Raw genomic sequence first — 14,693 nt, 5'->3', positions numbered from 1 at the left:
TTATTCTACATGTTTGCTTAAGAACATAAATAGAATAAACTGAGAAGTCTTCTTTGTGATATGAACCAAAGTAGATTTTAGTGTGAAGACAGGTATTTCTGCCCTACACAAGGGACCTGAACAATGTTTCAACATTTAAAATTATTTTCACATGAGAACTCCCATTTAGAGGTTTCCAGTTTATGGTCACTGATTTCAAGTTAATAAGCAGAAGGGTATTTAAATAAAACATAATACAGAGCTTTGTGAAGTAAAGCTGTTAATCTGATTTAGATTGTTTCATTTCCAGCTCCACAACTCTCAGTTTCCAGTCAGTAGCCTTGCTGAAGGCTATGTGTACCTAAGTTCCTTGAGGTACTTTTGTTGTCAGAAATTTGTATCAACAGCACTGATGCAAAGAGCCCACTAACATTCCAAGAATGGAAAGTACACATGAAATAAAGCAGATTTAAAAACCATCAAGACAATGCATTTTTCTCATTTATTCAAATCTTCTGCAGGAAGTAAACACTGAAAGATTTAAAAAAACTTCACACTGCAGTATGTACAGTTTTGTGACATCACATGAGGAAATTAATTTCTAATAAAAAAATGAGACCAGTTAAATTACTGAAGACACATCACAATAAAATTGGTTGTGGTAAAATCCCGAATTCTTATGTATGGCAATGAGAATCAATACTCCTTTGTTTTACAGGGATGGAATAGTCCTGGTACAATATTTCAATTATGCAAAATGGAGTCCTGAACTTACATGATTTATTATAGTTGTATGAGCACTTCATGTTTTAAAAGTAGGTTTGCATTTTTTTTTTCCAGACCCTTTTGATTTGAAGCACATTCTTTCACAAAGCTAAAATACCACAGCAGAAGTCATGTCCAGAAGTGGAATACTGTTGTGTTTTGAACTGACCTGACTTGTTAAGACATTTTTTTTTTTTGCCAACGCACAGATGCACAGGGTCCCCCATGCACTTTTCATGCAGCAGGTAATCACAACTTTAAATAAAAGAATTTTTCTATACATTCTTCCAGACTTGCAACTGTATACATACATGCAAAAGTTTTTAAACCTATGTGATCATATTTACACTTATACATGGAATATACATAACTAAAAAGATTAAAAGGTTTTTTTTCCTTTGCATTAGAACAATACAAAATATGTATTTTTCATTAAGGAAACCACTATTTACATCACCTTTTAAAAACCAATTTCAACATATTATAGGCGTAACAAGTCAACATATTTACATTATATATAAATATATATATAATATATACTTACCAGTTTACTCCTCTGTAAGATGTGGCAGAGAACAAACTGGTAATATCATGTCACTGACGTCAATGAGAGCTGTAATACTTTCACCAACATTTAACAGGGAAAATTTAAACCACTCATTTCTATCCTTTAAAAACATTTGTAAATTAAAAATTTAAAAACATCACTAAGAGTAAATGGCTAAGAAAAGTGAAAGTTATGGCTGAATTCCCTTTTGATCTCATATAAACTTCTCAAACTGAGCTGCCCAGCTATGTGGAATCAGTAGAGAAGCCCTCCAGCTCTCCACCTTTGATTCTGCGGTCATGCTTAACCCACCATCATTTCCTCAAGCTTTGGCAGAGGAGACACTAGAAACCTGGATATCTGAGTCCCAGACACTTCCCTCTGGAAAGAAAAGGCATATCTGCGTGGCAATTCCAAGTCAATCCCCAAATCCAGCTGGCTTGGGCACTCCACCAAGTGCTGGGGACGCCCCCTTGAGCAAGGCACTGGGCACTCCACAACCCAACTGCTTCAGCCCCAGCCCTTCCCAGCTAAGTGGGGCTAAAGTTAATTCAGGTTTAACTTCCCAGGGTCTGCAACTGCAGCTCTAAGCGTGGTGTGGAGACAATTCCCTAACTCACTTCCTCACTGCTCTGAGAGCTGGAGGCAGCTTTCCCCCAGCAGTCTCAGCTGGCTGTAACTGGGGTGTGTTCTCCCCTCCCCCCTGCTCCTTTGATGGTGGGATCACACACCAGCACCCATGGATCCTGCACCACTCTGCCCATACAGCTGCTGCTGCCAAGATCTGCCAAGACCCCATTTTGCTTCAAATCTATAGTCTAAAAGGCCTAGAGGAGACAGGAGTTGCTGAGAGTACTGAGTGCTACTCAAGAAATGACCCTGGTTTGCAATCCATCTATGGGGGTTGGTGGAAATCAGGGACTTTAGAGTTGCTTGGGAAAATGTAGCCAGCCCTACCAGTCTCTCCTGGGGCAACAAACCCAGCTCCTCTTCTCTGATGGAAAAGTCTCCAAGGCAAAAAACAGGAACTCCTTCTTACTCACCCATGCTACAAGACAAAAAATAACTCGAGAGCCTTTGGTCCTAAGGTGTACATGCTGTAAATGTGGATGGGGTAGATTCAAAGAAGACCTCTCTTTCCTAGGGAGAGGGTAACACCAGTGATTATAATAACCACTGGAGAATTTCGTATAGGAGGAGGCTGCTGCCCTCTTAGCAGCTGACTGAGCAGTCCCTTGGCATGTCCTGCCCTCTCTCAAGGGCCTCGGTGTTGTTACCTGCTGTTTGAGATTGCAATGTCTGCAAGAGAGAAGATTCTTCCATGAACACCATGTCCTGAACTTAAATTCTTGTATATTAGAGTTTACTGACGTCTGTGAGAATGGCAATACCCTTTCATTAATATCAACTAAAAAGAAAGCTAAATCCTTAACTGGTCAAACTGTTAACATTTTAACTTAACTGTTTTATAAAACTTCCAAAACTAAATGTTCAAAAGTATATATTATAACAATAGACTACCCTAGAATAAATACAAAGGTCAGCACATTGCTCGATCTCAATATTATTTTTTGTTAGGGTCAGAATCTCTTCCCCACTCTTCATCTCAACTTAACTTTGAAGAAGTTTTTTCAACCAGATAATTCCACATCCTCTCACGCTGCATTTTTCTGTGGAGCCCTTCAAGCAAATTATAGCCCTGTATTTAGTCTGGGGACCATCTATTATTCTATATTGTATATATTTCCTACCTATATACACATTGTTTCAGGAAAAATAATCAATTAAGACTTTAAAAGACATTTAATGGATGGAACAAATACCATCTTTTTAATATTTCTGCTGGGTTGACTCATATAAAAAGAATTCAGTTCCACTGTCAATCCAAAATATACTTTATCTCATTAATGATTATTCTATGAGACATCTGAATTGTCATTGGGCCACTTATAAATGCAATATTAAAGACAAACAAAATTTTATTTTTATATTATACTTCAGACAATGACATTTAAAATGATATTAGATTTGTGTGAAGGTTTTAAAATATAAATCTTCTTTGTACAGCCCATTAATATATTATGCTTCACTGAAATAACATAAAAATATATCTTTAAATTGCTCTGTTATTTCTCATAAAAACCAGGGGGAATGTTTTTTATCGGATACTGCCAAATATTTGTGTTCCCTAAAAGAAGGTATCCCCCGGAGGGAGGCAAAACAGAATAGTGGTGCATTTTCCAGCTGTCAGACAGGAGAAGTCCCTCTCAGTAGGAACTGCACTGGGAAGAGGAGGAACTGATCTCAGGCTGGGGACAGCGGAAAGAGGGGGACAACAGCTTGCTCTGTCTCAGCAAGCCAGAAGTCTGGGAAAAGGACCTCTGAAACCAAACCAGACAGGAAAAGAGCAAAATGCCCCGTCACTCATCTCTGCTATGCAGACATGAGATGGACAGAAACAGCAGTTTTGTCATGTCATCGGCTTGCAATGGCGAAAACAGACAAAATTAAACCCAAGGGTAGCTTCCATTATTTGTGCAAGCCAACTGCTTAGGTGCTTGCTCATGGCAGAGAGGATTATCAGTGAAATCAAGAAGCCACAGAGAACTTTTAGGGGAGTAAAAAGTTCAGCAGAACTTCTGCTTGCCAATAATTCATATAATTTAGAGGAACTGGATTTTGTCCTCTTCCTCCCAACAGAGAAATAAGGGCTGCAAATGGAGTTAACACTGACAGTGCTAACGGGAAAGCAGAGCCACATGGCTCTTCCCCAGCCAGCAATTCTTTTAAGGTGTCTCAGCTTTGACTGCAATTTTCAGTTCCTCCCATCTCAGGCTGATATTGCCAGATGTTACAAATCACAGCACAGGTGGGGATTGAGGAAAAGGGCAGAGAAGGATTTCTCAGACATATCCCACTATCCATTACAGAACATGACAAAACCACAGTTTTATCCTCAGTGCTATCTGGAAAATTATTCTAAAGCCAGATTTTCTGCAGTGAAAGGGGAGTGCATTAAACCATGCATCGGCTGTTCAGAGAGTAATAAATATTGGCAGATTATAGATTCTTTTCCCTGGTTGTAGGAAGAGGCCAACACATTTTTCATTAAAATCCTATTCCATCTTTGAGTGAAAGTCTGATGTGCTGCTTTAGTACAGTTGGTATTCTTCCACAGGGAAGCAGGATGGTGCTGAACAGACAATTCCACTCATCCCCCTCACAAGCTTTCCAGCATCTCCTCACTGAATACATATACTAAGCCTTATCCATCACACTACTCCAAGAGGCATTTTGGCTTTCCCCTTTTAGGCAGGGAAGCAACAGGAATGTGCCGACAAAAGGACTCATGCAGTACTTGCATGGCCTATGAAAATCTGCCTTTTTTATAAAAACCTAGAAAAAACCCTTAATCGTAACTAGTAACTCATAACTATGGCTAAGAATTCTGAGGAAGGCATTTGTCAAGAGCAGGGCAAGGAAGAAAAATAGATTTTACACCACTATTCTGGCAGGACCACAAACAAGATTTAAAAATAACAATACAAATTTTGGAAGCACTAAAAAATACATTTCAGTGCACTTCAATTATTAACACTGATGCAGGTTTTCCAATATGACAAGATAATACCTTGGATGGACTGCTCCATTTCTTAAAAGTTATTCTTAAAATTTCACAAAACATATTAAAACATTCAAAAAAAAAAAAAAAAAAGTACACTGTCTCTATGCTCAGGCTTCAAAAAAAGAAGGATTATTTTACAGGGAGGGAGGAAACGCAGCATTACCACCACCTAGGCTGTACGCTTACACGTTATGTTATACCAAAAGCTTGCAGATCCAAATAAGACTCTGATCAAAGAGTACTCATAACTTAATCTGATACATACAGAAACTTCTTGTACAAATTACAACCCTTCTATTTTCCTTGTGACAATCTACTGTAAAGCAAATTTTATCTACATGTATTTTAAATAACATCAACAGAAAAATAAAAAGTTTATCAAATGAAAACATGTTTCAATTAGACCATGCTTTTTTTCTTAAAATCATGCTCAATTTATACAGTAGTCAAGTTCATACTCATTTTTCTTTTTTCTTTTTTTTTTTAAACAAAGATTCAAAACCACTGATTGTAAACTCACTGAGGAGGCTGCAGTTTATTCTGGCTCTTTTTTGATTGTTCGCACTTTTTCCAGAAGTCCATGCACTTCTCCATTCATACCACCATGCTGATGAGAGGTGTTACTCCCCATATGGCTGTTGTAAGGGCTTCTTAAGTTACTAAAAGGAGTTTTAAGCTCTGCGTCAGATGTCAACTCCTCTTTGATTGTAACATGAGTTGAACTCTCAGTAAATGAAGGTTCATTCCAAATTTCTTTGTCATGTGCTTCTTGGCTGCTGACAGGGTTGCCGCCTTTCTGTAGCATGTAGTACAATATTGGATTGGTTTTGGTCAGTCTTGGAGAGTCTTTCTCATAATCATTCTTGTCCATGCCTGTGATCACCCATCTGATGGGCCCTTTCTCACTGGGCATGGAACACATGCTAAACTGGTCGGGCTCGAGTCTGGACACTGTACTCCCCAAATGTTCAGGGAAGGGGGAGCTGGCAGGACTTTTTACTGCTACAGGATACTGAAATGTTCTGTGATCTACACAATTGTTCTGTTGCACAGGGCTTCCCATCAATGATCTTACAGAAGAAATGGTGAATTCAGGTTTATTCATTGTTGCACTGGTTTTGTTTCCTTTTTTCTTGCCCTCTGTTAGTATGTTATTCCTATGCTGTGACAGATCTCTCTCACAGTTTTCTGAGAGAAGCAGCTGTTTCAACACATTAAAGCCTTTACTATCTCTAGACCAACTCCTATTTTCAGTTTCACTATTTGAACCATGACTTACAGCATATTTAAATTCAGCATCACTTCTGCTGAATTTCAGTTCTTGCTGGTTAAGCAAAGGCCCATATAGTGCCTCAGTAGGAGAAGCGTGATTGTTTGCAGCATCAGACACATTACTTTTCATCTTTTTTAATGGGCTTTCCAAAGGCTCAGCATGAAGCTTCCTCTTCTTCGGTACCGTGCAAAGACTCTTGGATTCAAGGTGTGTCAGCTCGTTGTTTCGGTGACTCCTGTCCAGCTCATCTGCAGGGTAATTGTCTTGATTCTGTCTCAGCAACCTACTTAGCAGGCCATTTTTGGAAAAGGAGAAATCTTGAGGTGAAAGAGGCTCAGTTTTCAACTCCTCGGATGCAGGAGAAGCAGCTGTGTTTCTCTGCAGTGAATGAACAAACCCTTGGAATTTGTTACCCTTGCATTCTCTTACTTGTTGTGCATTTGAATTATAAGGAACATTTGATTCTTCAGATGGTTCAGTTTTTATTTTCACCGTCAATATTTGCTCATTCAAAGCCTTGTCTGTCTGTTCTTGAGAACTTTCATCTCTTAAAAGCATCCTCTCTTTCTTTTCACTTTTACCTTTACTGGGAGTTCCCAGAAGCAGCTGAAGGACAGTGCGCCTTTCAAGGAGATTTTCTATTTCCGAACCTGGAAGTCCTTGTTCAGTGGGTGCAGGCTGACAACTGAATATTTTGTTATTTTCTTCATGCATACTCAATTTATTCGTAAGCAGAGGGCTGTTCAATCTATCAATCAAGCCCACAGGTTTATCCATGTTCCCTGCCAGCAGCTGTTTGCTAGCTCTTTGTTCCTCACTCGACATGGAAGTCTGCATGCCACACTGAGCCAGGTTCTGCAGCAGCTTGCTGGCACTGAATGCCGAGGAGTTCTGGGGACTGTCGGTCCTGCTCAGCTTAGCTCCTTGAATTTCTTTGCTTTTGGACAGGTCTATCAAGTGTTTAGATGCGGGATTCATCAGTCTGTCCGGCTGGATGCTGCAGGCATAGGGTGGTGAGCTCCGCTTGACAGCCAGGGACTGGTGTGAGAGATTTATAGGAGAGTCTGCTTTTGCAGAAGCCAGCAAAGGTGGAGTGCTTAACGGAGTCATGCGGTTGGCACTGGGACTGTCAGTAACAGGAGTCCTTTTCCCAGTCTGTACAGTGAATTTTGCCACATCAGCTGTACTGTGTGGTCCCTGAGGGTCATTACTCTTGTCTACCTGTTCTTCACTCTTATGCCCGAGTAACAGCTGAAGTAGTGTTACTTTCTGGTGGGGATTCAGCTTAGAAGCTTTCGGAGTGTCTTTCTCTTCCTTGTTCTCTGGACAGGAAACTTTTGGATCCCAGTTATGAAGCAAGGACTGAGTCAGGTTATCCAGTGATGCAGGTGGACCTACATCTGGTTTATCTGTCCTCTGTTTAAAGGATAGGTCTATAGGAAGACAGTTAGAATGGGAGCTTTCATCATCACTGCTGTCTTCTGTAAAACTGGGATTGTTGTCTGAATACTCATCAACAGTTGTTGGTGTGCTGCTGTCTTCAAAAAGGCTGGCTCTCTCACTCTGCTCACGCCCTTTCAAGTGCTTGGTGGTATTCTGGCTTTTCAGCAAATGTAAGAGCAAACTGTTGCTGGGAGACGTTTTCAGGTTACTCCTTTCCACAGTACTTTTGTATCCCATGGTTTTGGGAGGCGAATGCATGATTCCCACTGAACTCTGAAATGGTGCCATGTTGCCTTTGCTAGTGACTGTTTTAGGGGATGATCCTGCTTGACCATTGAGATGGCTTGTCATTCCTTTTGCCAAACCGAATTGGCCTATGTCCTTCTGAGCACTTTCTTGTAATCTGGCCATTGCTGCAAGTCTCTCGCTTGCAATCTGATTGGCATTTTGTGCTTTTAAAGCATGTTCCCTGGAGTACTGCTGCAAGTGGGCTTCACTGGAAAGGAGCAAGGCCAGCTGGCTGCATGCTACGCTGGGCTTGGGCGAAGCAGCAGGACTGGATCGTTTCTCTACCATGCTTGCAACAGCTTGTAATCTTGCAGCACATGACAGGGGCTCGTTCATCACCTTAGGGCTGCTCTGCACCGCATGAGGAGATTCTATAAACCTCTCTTTGGGCAGGTTTTTAGTTATGTCAGGCAGGCTGTTGTCCAGCTTCTGATCTTTTGCTTTGCTCTTCTTCAGCAGAGTCTTCAGGTGACTGGATGCAACACCATAGCACCTTAAATCTTTCTCCACTTGTAAAGAATCATGGCTAAGGGAATACCCTTGCTCCTTAAGACTCTGTCTAATCTGCTGTGACAGAGCAACACTCTGCAGCCTAGAGCTGAACGACTGAAGCAAAGAGGCAAGTAATGTGCTATCCTGTTTGCCTTTAGGCACATTTTCAACCATGCCAGCCAACAAAGCTTCCTTTTTTCCATCTAAATCCACAATGGAATCAGACAACCGCCTTCTCTTTGCTGCATTCCAGTCTTCTGAAGACTGCAACAGTCTTGCTTTTTTGAGGTGCAGCATACCAGATCCCCGATATGTACTTGTGTTAAGAACTGGACCATTACTCTGACAGCTGGGAAATAGATTTCCTGAAATCTTAAAGTTTTGATCCTCCCCACTATGCCCAGTGGACTTTTTGTCAACTGCAGTACCTGAGCCTCCTGCTGCTTGATGCATTAGTAATCCCTCTAGGTAAGTTAGAACAACAGAATCCTGGTGCATCTCAGAGCCAAGCTCTTCTCCATGAGTCATGTTCAATAAAAGTTTCCAAAAGGCTCTGGTTCTGTTCACTTCAAAGACTAGTTTCACTGAATCAAGATGCAGAGTTAATAACAGGTAGATGTCTATAGTGTTTTCTTACAGACTTTCAGAAACAATAGAAAATGTATTATCCTAGGCAGGCTTCTCCCAGTGTACACTGTTTGGTGAGCCAGGTTTCCAATCATAGCAATCAGCTGGTATCTAGGATATTTATGGACAACGTCTAGGAGGAGCACTCAAAACATGGTTCCACAGAAACAAAGTTCCATTAAGTATTTGCCACCTTCTTTCTTCAGGAGACCAGCTTGCTTTTCTTCCTTTTCCATTTCCACCAAGCTCATAAAATTCCTAAGTCAGAAACACAAAAGACAGAAAGAGGATATTTAGGATAAGATATAATTGCATAAGACTTTTTTTCCTTAAAAAAAAAAATCAATCCAAACCCAACTCCCCACACATTGTCTTAGGCAGAAATTCAGGATCCGTAAACAACAAACACATTCCAGAAGAAACAAAAAATCAAATAAGGACAAAACACATCGTAACCAATTTAAAGAATTTAATGAAAACAATTCTGAGACAAAGCCTTATATAAAAATTAAGCTTGCTTCTCATAAGCACAGCTACTACAAGCCTTCACTGAATTTCGCTATTCTGCAGCTAAAAATAAGGACTAGCAAACCTGAAAGGAAAATCTTGAATCACTCTAAACACAGTTTTTTAAAAATTCCATTGAATTTTACTTCACAGTTGTATGAACTTTTCTTCTGTAAATGTAAATACACAGGACACGCAGGCTACCACTCTAAAATAGAACTAACAGGAAAAGGTAGCCCTAAAATCAATGTTTAGTTTCATGTTGAGTATGTTTTCAAATAACAGAATAGGCAGCATCATATATATGAGTACATTTTTGTTTGGCAGGGGGATGATATTGCTGAAAGCAGAAGCCAAGTCGTTAGTGCTGCCCAGGACTATGCACTAATGCAAAGTCCAGTATGGTAACACAACAGGGGTGAAATCTGTTCTTCTTGCAGCACCCAACAACCACAAGTCATTAGAACAATCATGTGATAAGAGTGGTGAAAAGGTTGCTTATGCTCCTGATGCAATATAAATCCTGTCATCAAAACCCTCCCTTTCCTGGAGGATTTTCACCTTTATGTTCTATCTGTACATGAAACATATGATGGCAAAACTAAACCAAACCAGTTCTTCCCTGAAGTCTTGTTATTCTTCAAGAGTGAGTAGTATCTCTACTAAATACTCCCTTGGATGGGGCAATGTGGTATAAAAAGCTGTTTTAAAATGCACAGCAATGGTGCTTGTGCTGGATGCGTCTCTTCAGTTTCACTTCCAGGGCTGGGCTGGGTCAATGGGCAGCACGAGCAGTTCAGTCACCACAGCTCAATAATGAGATCATCACACCACACATGCCTCCTCCTTCACTCATTCAATACTGAACTGGCATAAATATTCAACATGAGCAACGGTAAGTGTCCTTCTGCATACTGAACTCTGCAATTTGCTTTCACTAGCTAAAACTCCATTGAAAACTTGTATTTACAAGTTTAAAAGGGATGTACACAGATGAAATCCTTGCCTCCTCCTAAAGTGAATGAATATTTTATGATTGATTTCCCAGAAGCTAGCTTTTAATTCAAAACCTACAGGCAACTAGAAGTCAGAAAAGAATCAGATCTTAAAAAAGTGAAGAATAAGAACTACTAAATAGCTGTCATGTTAACAGTCCTAATCTCCCAGGGCAAAGATTCCCTTATTAGGTTTTAAGTAATCTAGAAAAACTCTAAAAATGGAGCTATCGTTAAAAAAACCGCCCAAAACAAACCCAAACAAAAAAATCTAACCAGCAATGCCTTGTATTGTAAATGTGTACACCCATGCATTTAAATATCAAATGCAAAGGTGTTAGCTATTATTAAGGTCTCAGTACTTCTCTCAGAAATTCATGCCCACATTAACCAGTATTTACACAATTACAGGTAGAAGACACAGTATTCCTTCAAACATGAAACAACTTAGATGTGGATTCATCTAACTGAAAACTACTGATATCTTACTGTTCCTTCAAAAACCTCTGTACCTCTGGGTGGGCTTTTGCAGAGTTTCAACCCAAAACCAGAATAAAAATCACAAATAACAAATCCTTTAAAAATAAAATCAAGATTTCAAATGAAAACATCAAACATCCAGCAACAGTAACAGCAATACAATTAGACTAATTTCCTCAAAGATTTGGGAATGCACTTTATCTGGAGAATATATTTTTCCAGCTTCCAAAAGTAAACAGTTTGTCTGCAACCAAATGTTCATGTTTCAAAAGGAAATGAAGCTGACAGTGTGCTGTTACTAAAAAAGAAGCAAGTAGCACTTGATATGCTCTGTACCACATTTAAGATAATAAAATTGAAATTTTGTCAGGATTTCTGACTATCTGAGAAAAGCAGGGCTTGCAGGTCACCTTTAAGATAGAGTCCCAAACAAGTGCACCATTAAGCCAATATTCAGTACAACTTTACTCGTTACACCTTTGGGTAATTCAAAAAAGACCACACAAATCCCTCGGGTGCTTAAAAAGCCTCTTGTAGGAGATGACACTTGTAGCCAGTACAGTTTACATACAATAACCATTTCCAGAAGTGTTTTGCCCCCTTTTTCATTTTTTAAATTTTATTTTAGTTACCCAGTGCTAGGGAAATACTGATAAACTTAATGAAATTGGGTAGCTGCAAAGAAGTTTCTTTAAAGAGAATGAAATCTGGAAAGCACTTAACACATAAGAACAGGACATCAGCAATCCTTTTAAAAAGCCTCTTCTGATCTAGTGAAGCAAGAGGTATTACAGTGTTAAAATCTCACATGATAATGTCCATCTGAAGTGTAGTCACGCCAAATCCAAACCAGCTTTGGAAATAAACGTTCAGCAGGACACTGAGGCAACCATTCAGCAACTTTTAAAAAGTACATATAAACTGTACAAAAGAACTTCACTTCCCAGGACCCAGTGAAATGTTAATTTTTTTTTTAATTAAATATTTAAGAAATTACTGGAGCAGTGGTAATGAAAAAGAAAAGAAAGTTAACGAAAAAGGCAGAAGAAAGAGAAAGGAGAAATCATATAGCAACAGATCTCTTTTATTTCCCAGTAAGGGCTGAAGCAACTGCTAAGATCTATGAATCTCTAGACCTAAATATTATATTTAATTACTGTGACAAAACAAATTGATAAGTTGATGTGCTTTCCTGACCACAACTACTCTAAATGCACGCTTTTTTTGTAACTTCCACTATCTTCTCCCAGACTTCTGTATCCTGAGAAATAAACAACCCAACTGTTTTGCAGAACGTCCAGGAGCACCCACTGATTACAGCTCATTAAGTCATGTTTTACCTAGACAAAACTAAAGCAGCAGCAGAATCCACAGCACAAATGCTGTGACGTGGTGAGACACTCCCCAAGTGAAGCACACCATGAGAAATCAGTCCTACAGCCTTTTAAAATGTGCCTAGGGAGAAACTGTAGGCACAATAGGGAAGATAAGGGAATATTAAAATGTTCACTGAACTGTATACGTCCAGAATATTAATTCCACTTTTGCACTTGTTGAAGTTTTTCTTTGTTTGCAAACTACAAATATATTTATCCACCAATAGCAACAAACTTTAAGATCTTTTGCCTACCATAAAATATTACTGCTGCAAAAGATAATGAAATCTGAGAACACAGGTTCTAGTATGTTAAAGCACAACAACAGAACCAATGGCTTTTTGCTCCTGAATATTTGTTTTTGATTTTTAAGGAATTCTTTGAATGAATGAAAACTTCACCTGCAAAACCTAACTGGAGACTCCAAACAAACAGCAGACTTGTAGTTCACCCAATAGATATGCAGTTCCTGCTATTTAAGAAATTATAGACAGTTCCCAATTTAACTAGCAAAATTACATCCATATTGTATTTTTCCAATATCCCAGACTAGTATTTCTAGTTAAATCCTTTTGCTAAATGGAACAGAGAGCCACAGTGAATTAACAACACTAGACTAGCATTATTTGAGTAGGAGGGTTACATAATCTATTGGATAACTCAAAAAACTTTGTATTATCAAGGTGTCTTCTTCTGCACTCTTAATTCAAGATCACTGGAAAAAAACCTTACAGAAACCATTAAGGTAATCATTTAGCAAACTGGCAATGGCTAGCAGATTGCCCACATGAACATTCATTAGAAGAGAGATTACCCAAACTCATGCACATGGTTAGAATCATTAATAGAAGTTGAGATTAGTATTTATTCACACAGATAAAACATTTTTATTAACTGCATTTCAGAGTTTTTTCATGACGATTAAACTCCTGTAGCAATTTTATGCTCCATTTTTAAGTTGAGATCAATCAAAACATGCATTTGTAAAGCTAAAATCAAACTGGTCTGTGAAATAAAAATCTCCAGTTATTTAATAAATTTGGTGTTCTAATGCTTAACTACTACTGGAAGAGCCAGAAAAATTCTCCCACTAGCTTCACTGCCTTCCCATTCTCATATTCCCAAGTGTAAAGGCTCCAGCCCACCACATCAACCAACAGCTCAGACTGTCGTTTTAATTCTTACAGATTTGAGGAATGCAGTACAGTGATTACAGTGGCAGCTTGGGATCCAGGGGTCCAATTACTCACTGTGCTGCAGACAGGCTGTCTGACTTCTGGTTTTACTTCTCTGTACCCTGTTTTCCCAGATAGAGTAATAATAGATGGAAACTTCAGAAAGATAATTGAGGATAAATATATTAAAGGCTGTGTGTTGCTCAGCAGCTCCAGCACCAGCACTGAAGAAGTACCTAAAACACAGGATTTTAAGTGATTCCCCATTATTTATGCCTGCCTGCAGTAAAATGCTGAAGAGCACAATGAAATCAGGATCTCAAAAAAAATTCCTAGATGCACTGGAAATTGCAGCAGAATCTTGCAGTGAACTAAGAATGAGTGGGGGTAGTGAGACTTGCTGTCCCAGAACTATTTTGCTATTAAGCTCAATTTGCACACCTTTGATTTCAGCAGGAAGGATGTTTTCAGAGCAGTGGTAAAAGCACTTCAGTGTTTAGTTGGCTCTTTTTGCAAAGGTTCTGAGCAGTGAAACAGCCCTGATCAACAACCCCGACACCAAATGCACAGAGCTGCACAAACGAGCAGGTACTTCAATGGTACTTAAGCACGTGCTTTAAGAGAATCAAGTATTTGAGTGCTTTGCTTTCCAAAATCCATGCTTTGTGTCAGAAATCTGTTGAGATGAATGGAGCAGCTGAGACCTCTTCACAGTTTTGATACAGGCAGCCAAGACATTTTGAAGGTTCCCTTTGCAAATGTAATTTAGAAAAAGGCAAAAGTAAAAAGAAAAAAACAAAAAGCAAAAATGATCAGATGGGGGAGAAAAACTCAGCAATAAGTGGGTGAATTACCCATGGCTGCACTCAAAAGAACTTGGGAATCCAGAAGCCTTTTTTTACAACTAATTCAATTTAAATAAAATAAATCAGGCTCCTCTCCTACAACTGTAGGGTATCGGTCTGAGAAAGAAAAAATAAGCTTCTTCCCAGGAGCTTGGCACATTACTCACTCCTCGTAGGCCTGCTGACTGACTCCAAAAGACATTTTAAACATGGGATAGCCTATCCCTTTTAGACAGCTCAGTCAGGAGAGGGCTCATGAGGAATCGTGTTGCAGCA

At 39.3% G+C, this 14,693-nt stretch overlaps 1 protein-coding gene across 6 annotated transcripts in view; it reads right to left on the bottom strand.

Moving 5' to 3' along the window:
• Positions 1 to 462: 462 nt before the first annotated feature.
• NRIP1 (nuclear receptor interacting protein 1) overlaps positions 463 to 14,693 on the bottom strand; it is a 95,170-nt gene continuing 80,939 nt past the window's right edge. For all 6 annotated transcript variants that reach the window (XM_042037887.1, XM_042037885.1, XM_042037888.1 and 3 more), the window contains one exon: positions 463 to 9,297. In XM_042037887.1, coding sequence (XP_041893821.1) covers positions 5,452 to 8,940 — 3,489 coding nt within the window. In that variant the 5' untranslated portion in view covers positions 8,941 to 9,297 and the 3' untranslated portion in view covers positions 463 to 5,451. The remainder of the gene's footprint in view (positions 9,298 to 14,693) is intronic.

This window comes from Corvus kubaryi, unplaced genomic scaffold (genome assembly GCF_017639235.1).
Source record: "Corvus kubaryi isolate FWS band 111438036 unplaced genomic scaffold, C.kubaryi_AGA036_p1.0 37391, whole genome shotgun sequence".
Lineage (NCBI taxonomy): Eukaryota > Metazoa > Chordata > Aves > Passeriformes > Corvidae > Corvus > Corvus kubaryi.
This window is presented reverse-complemented; position numbering and strand designations above follow the sequence as displayed.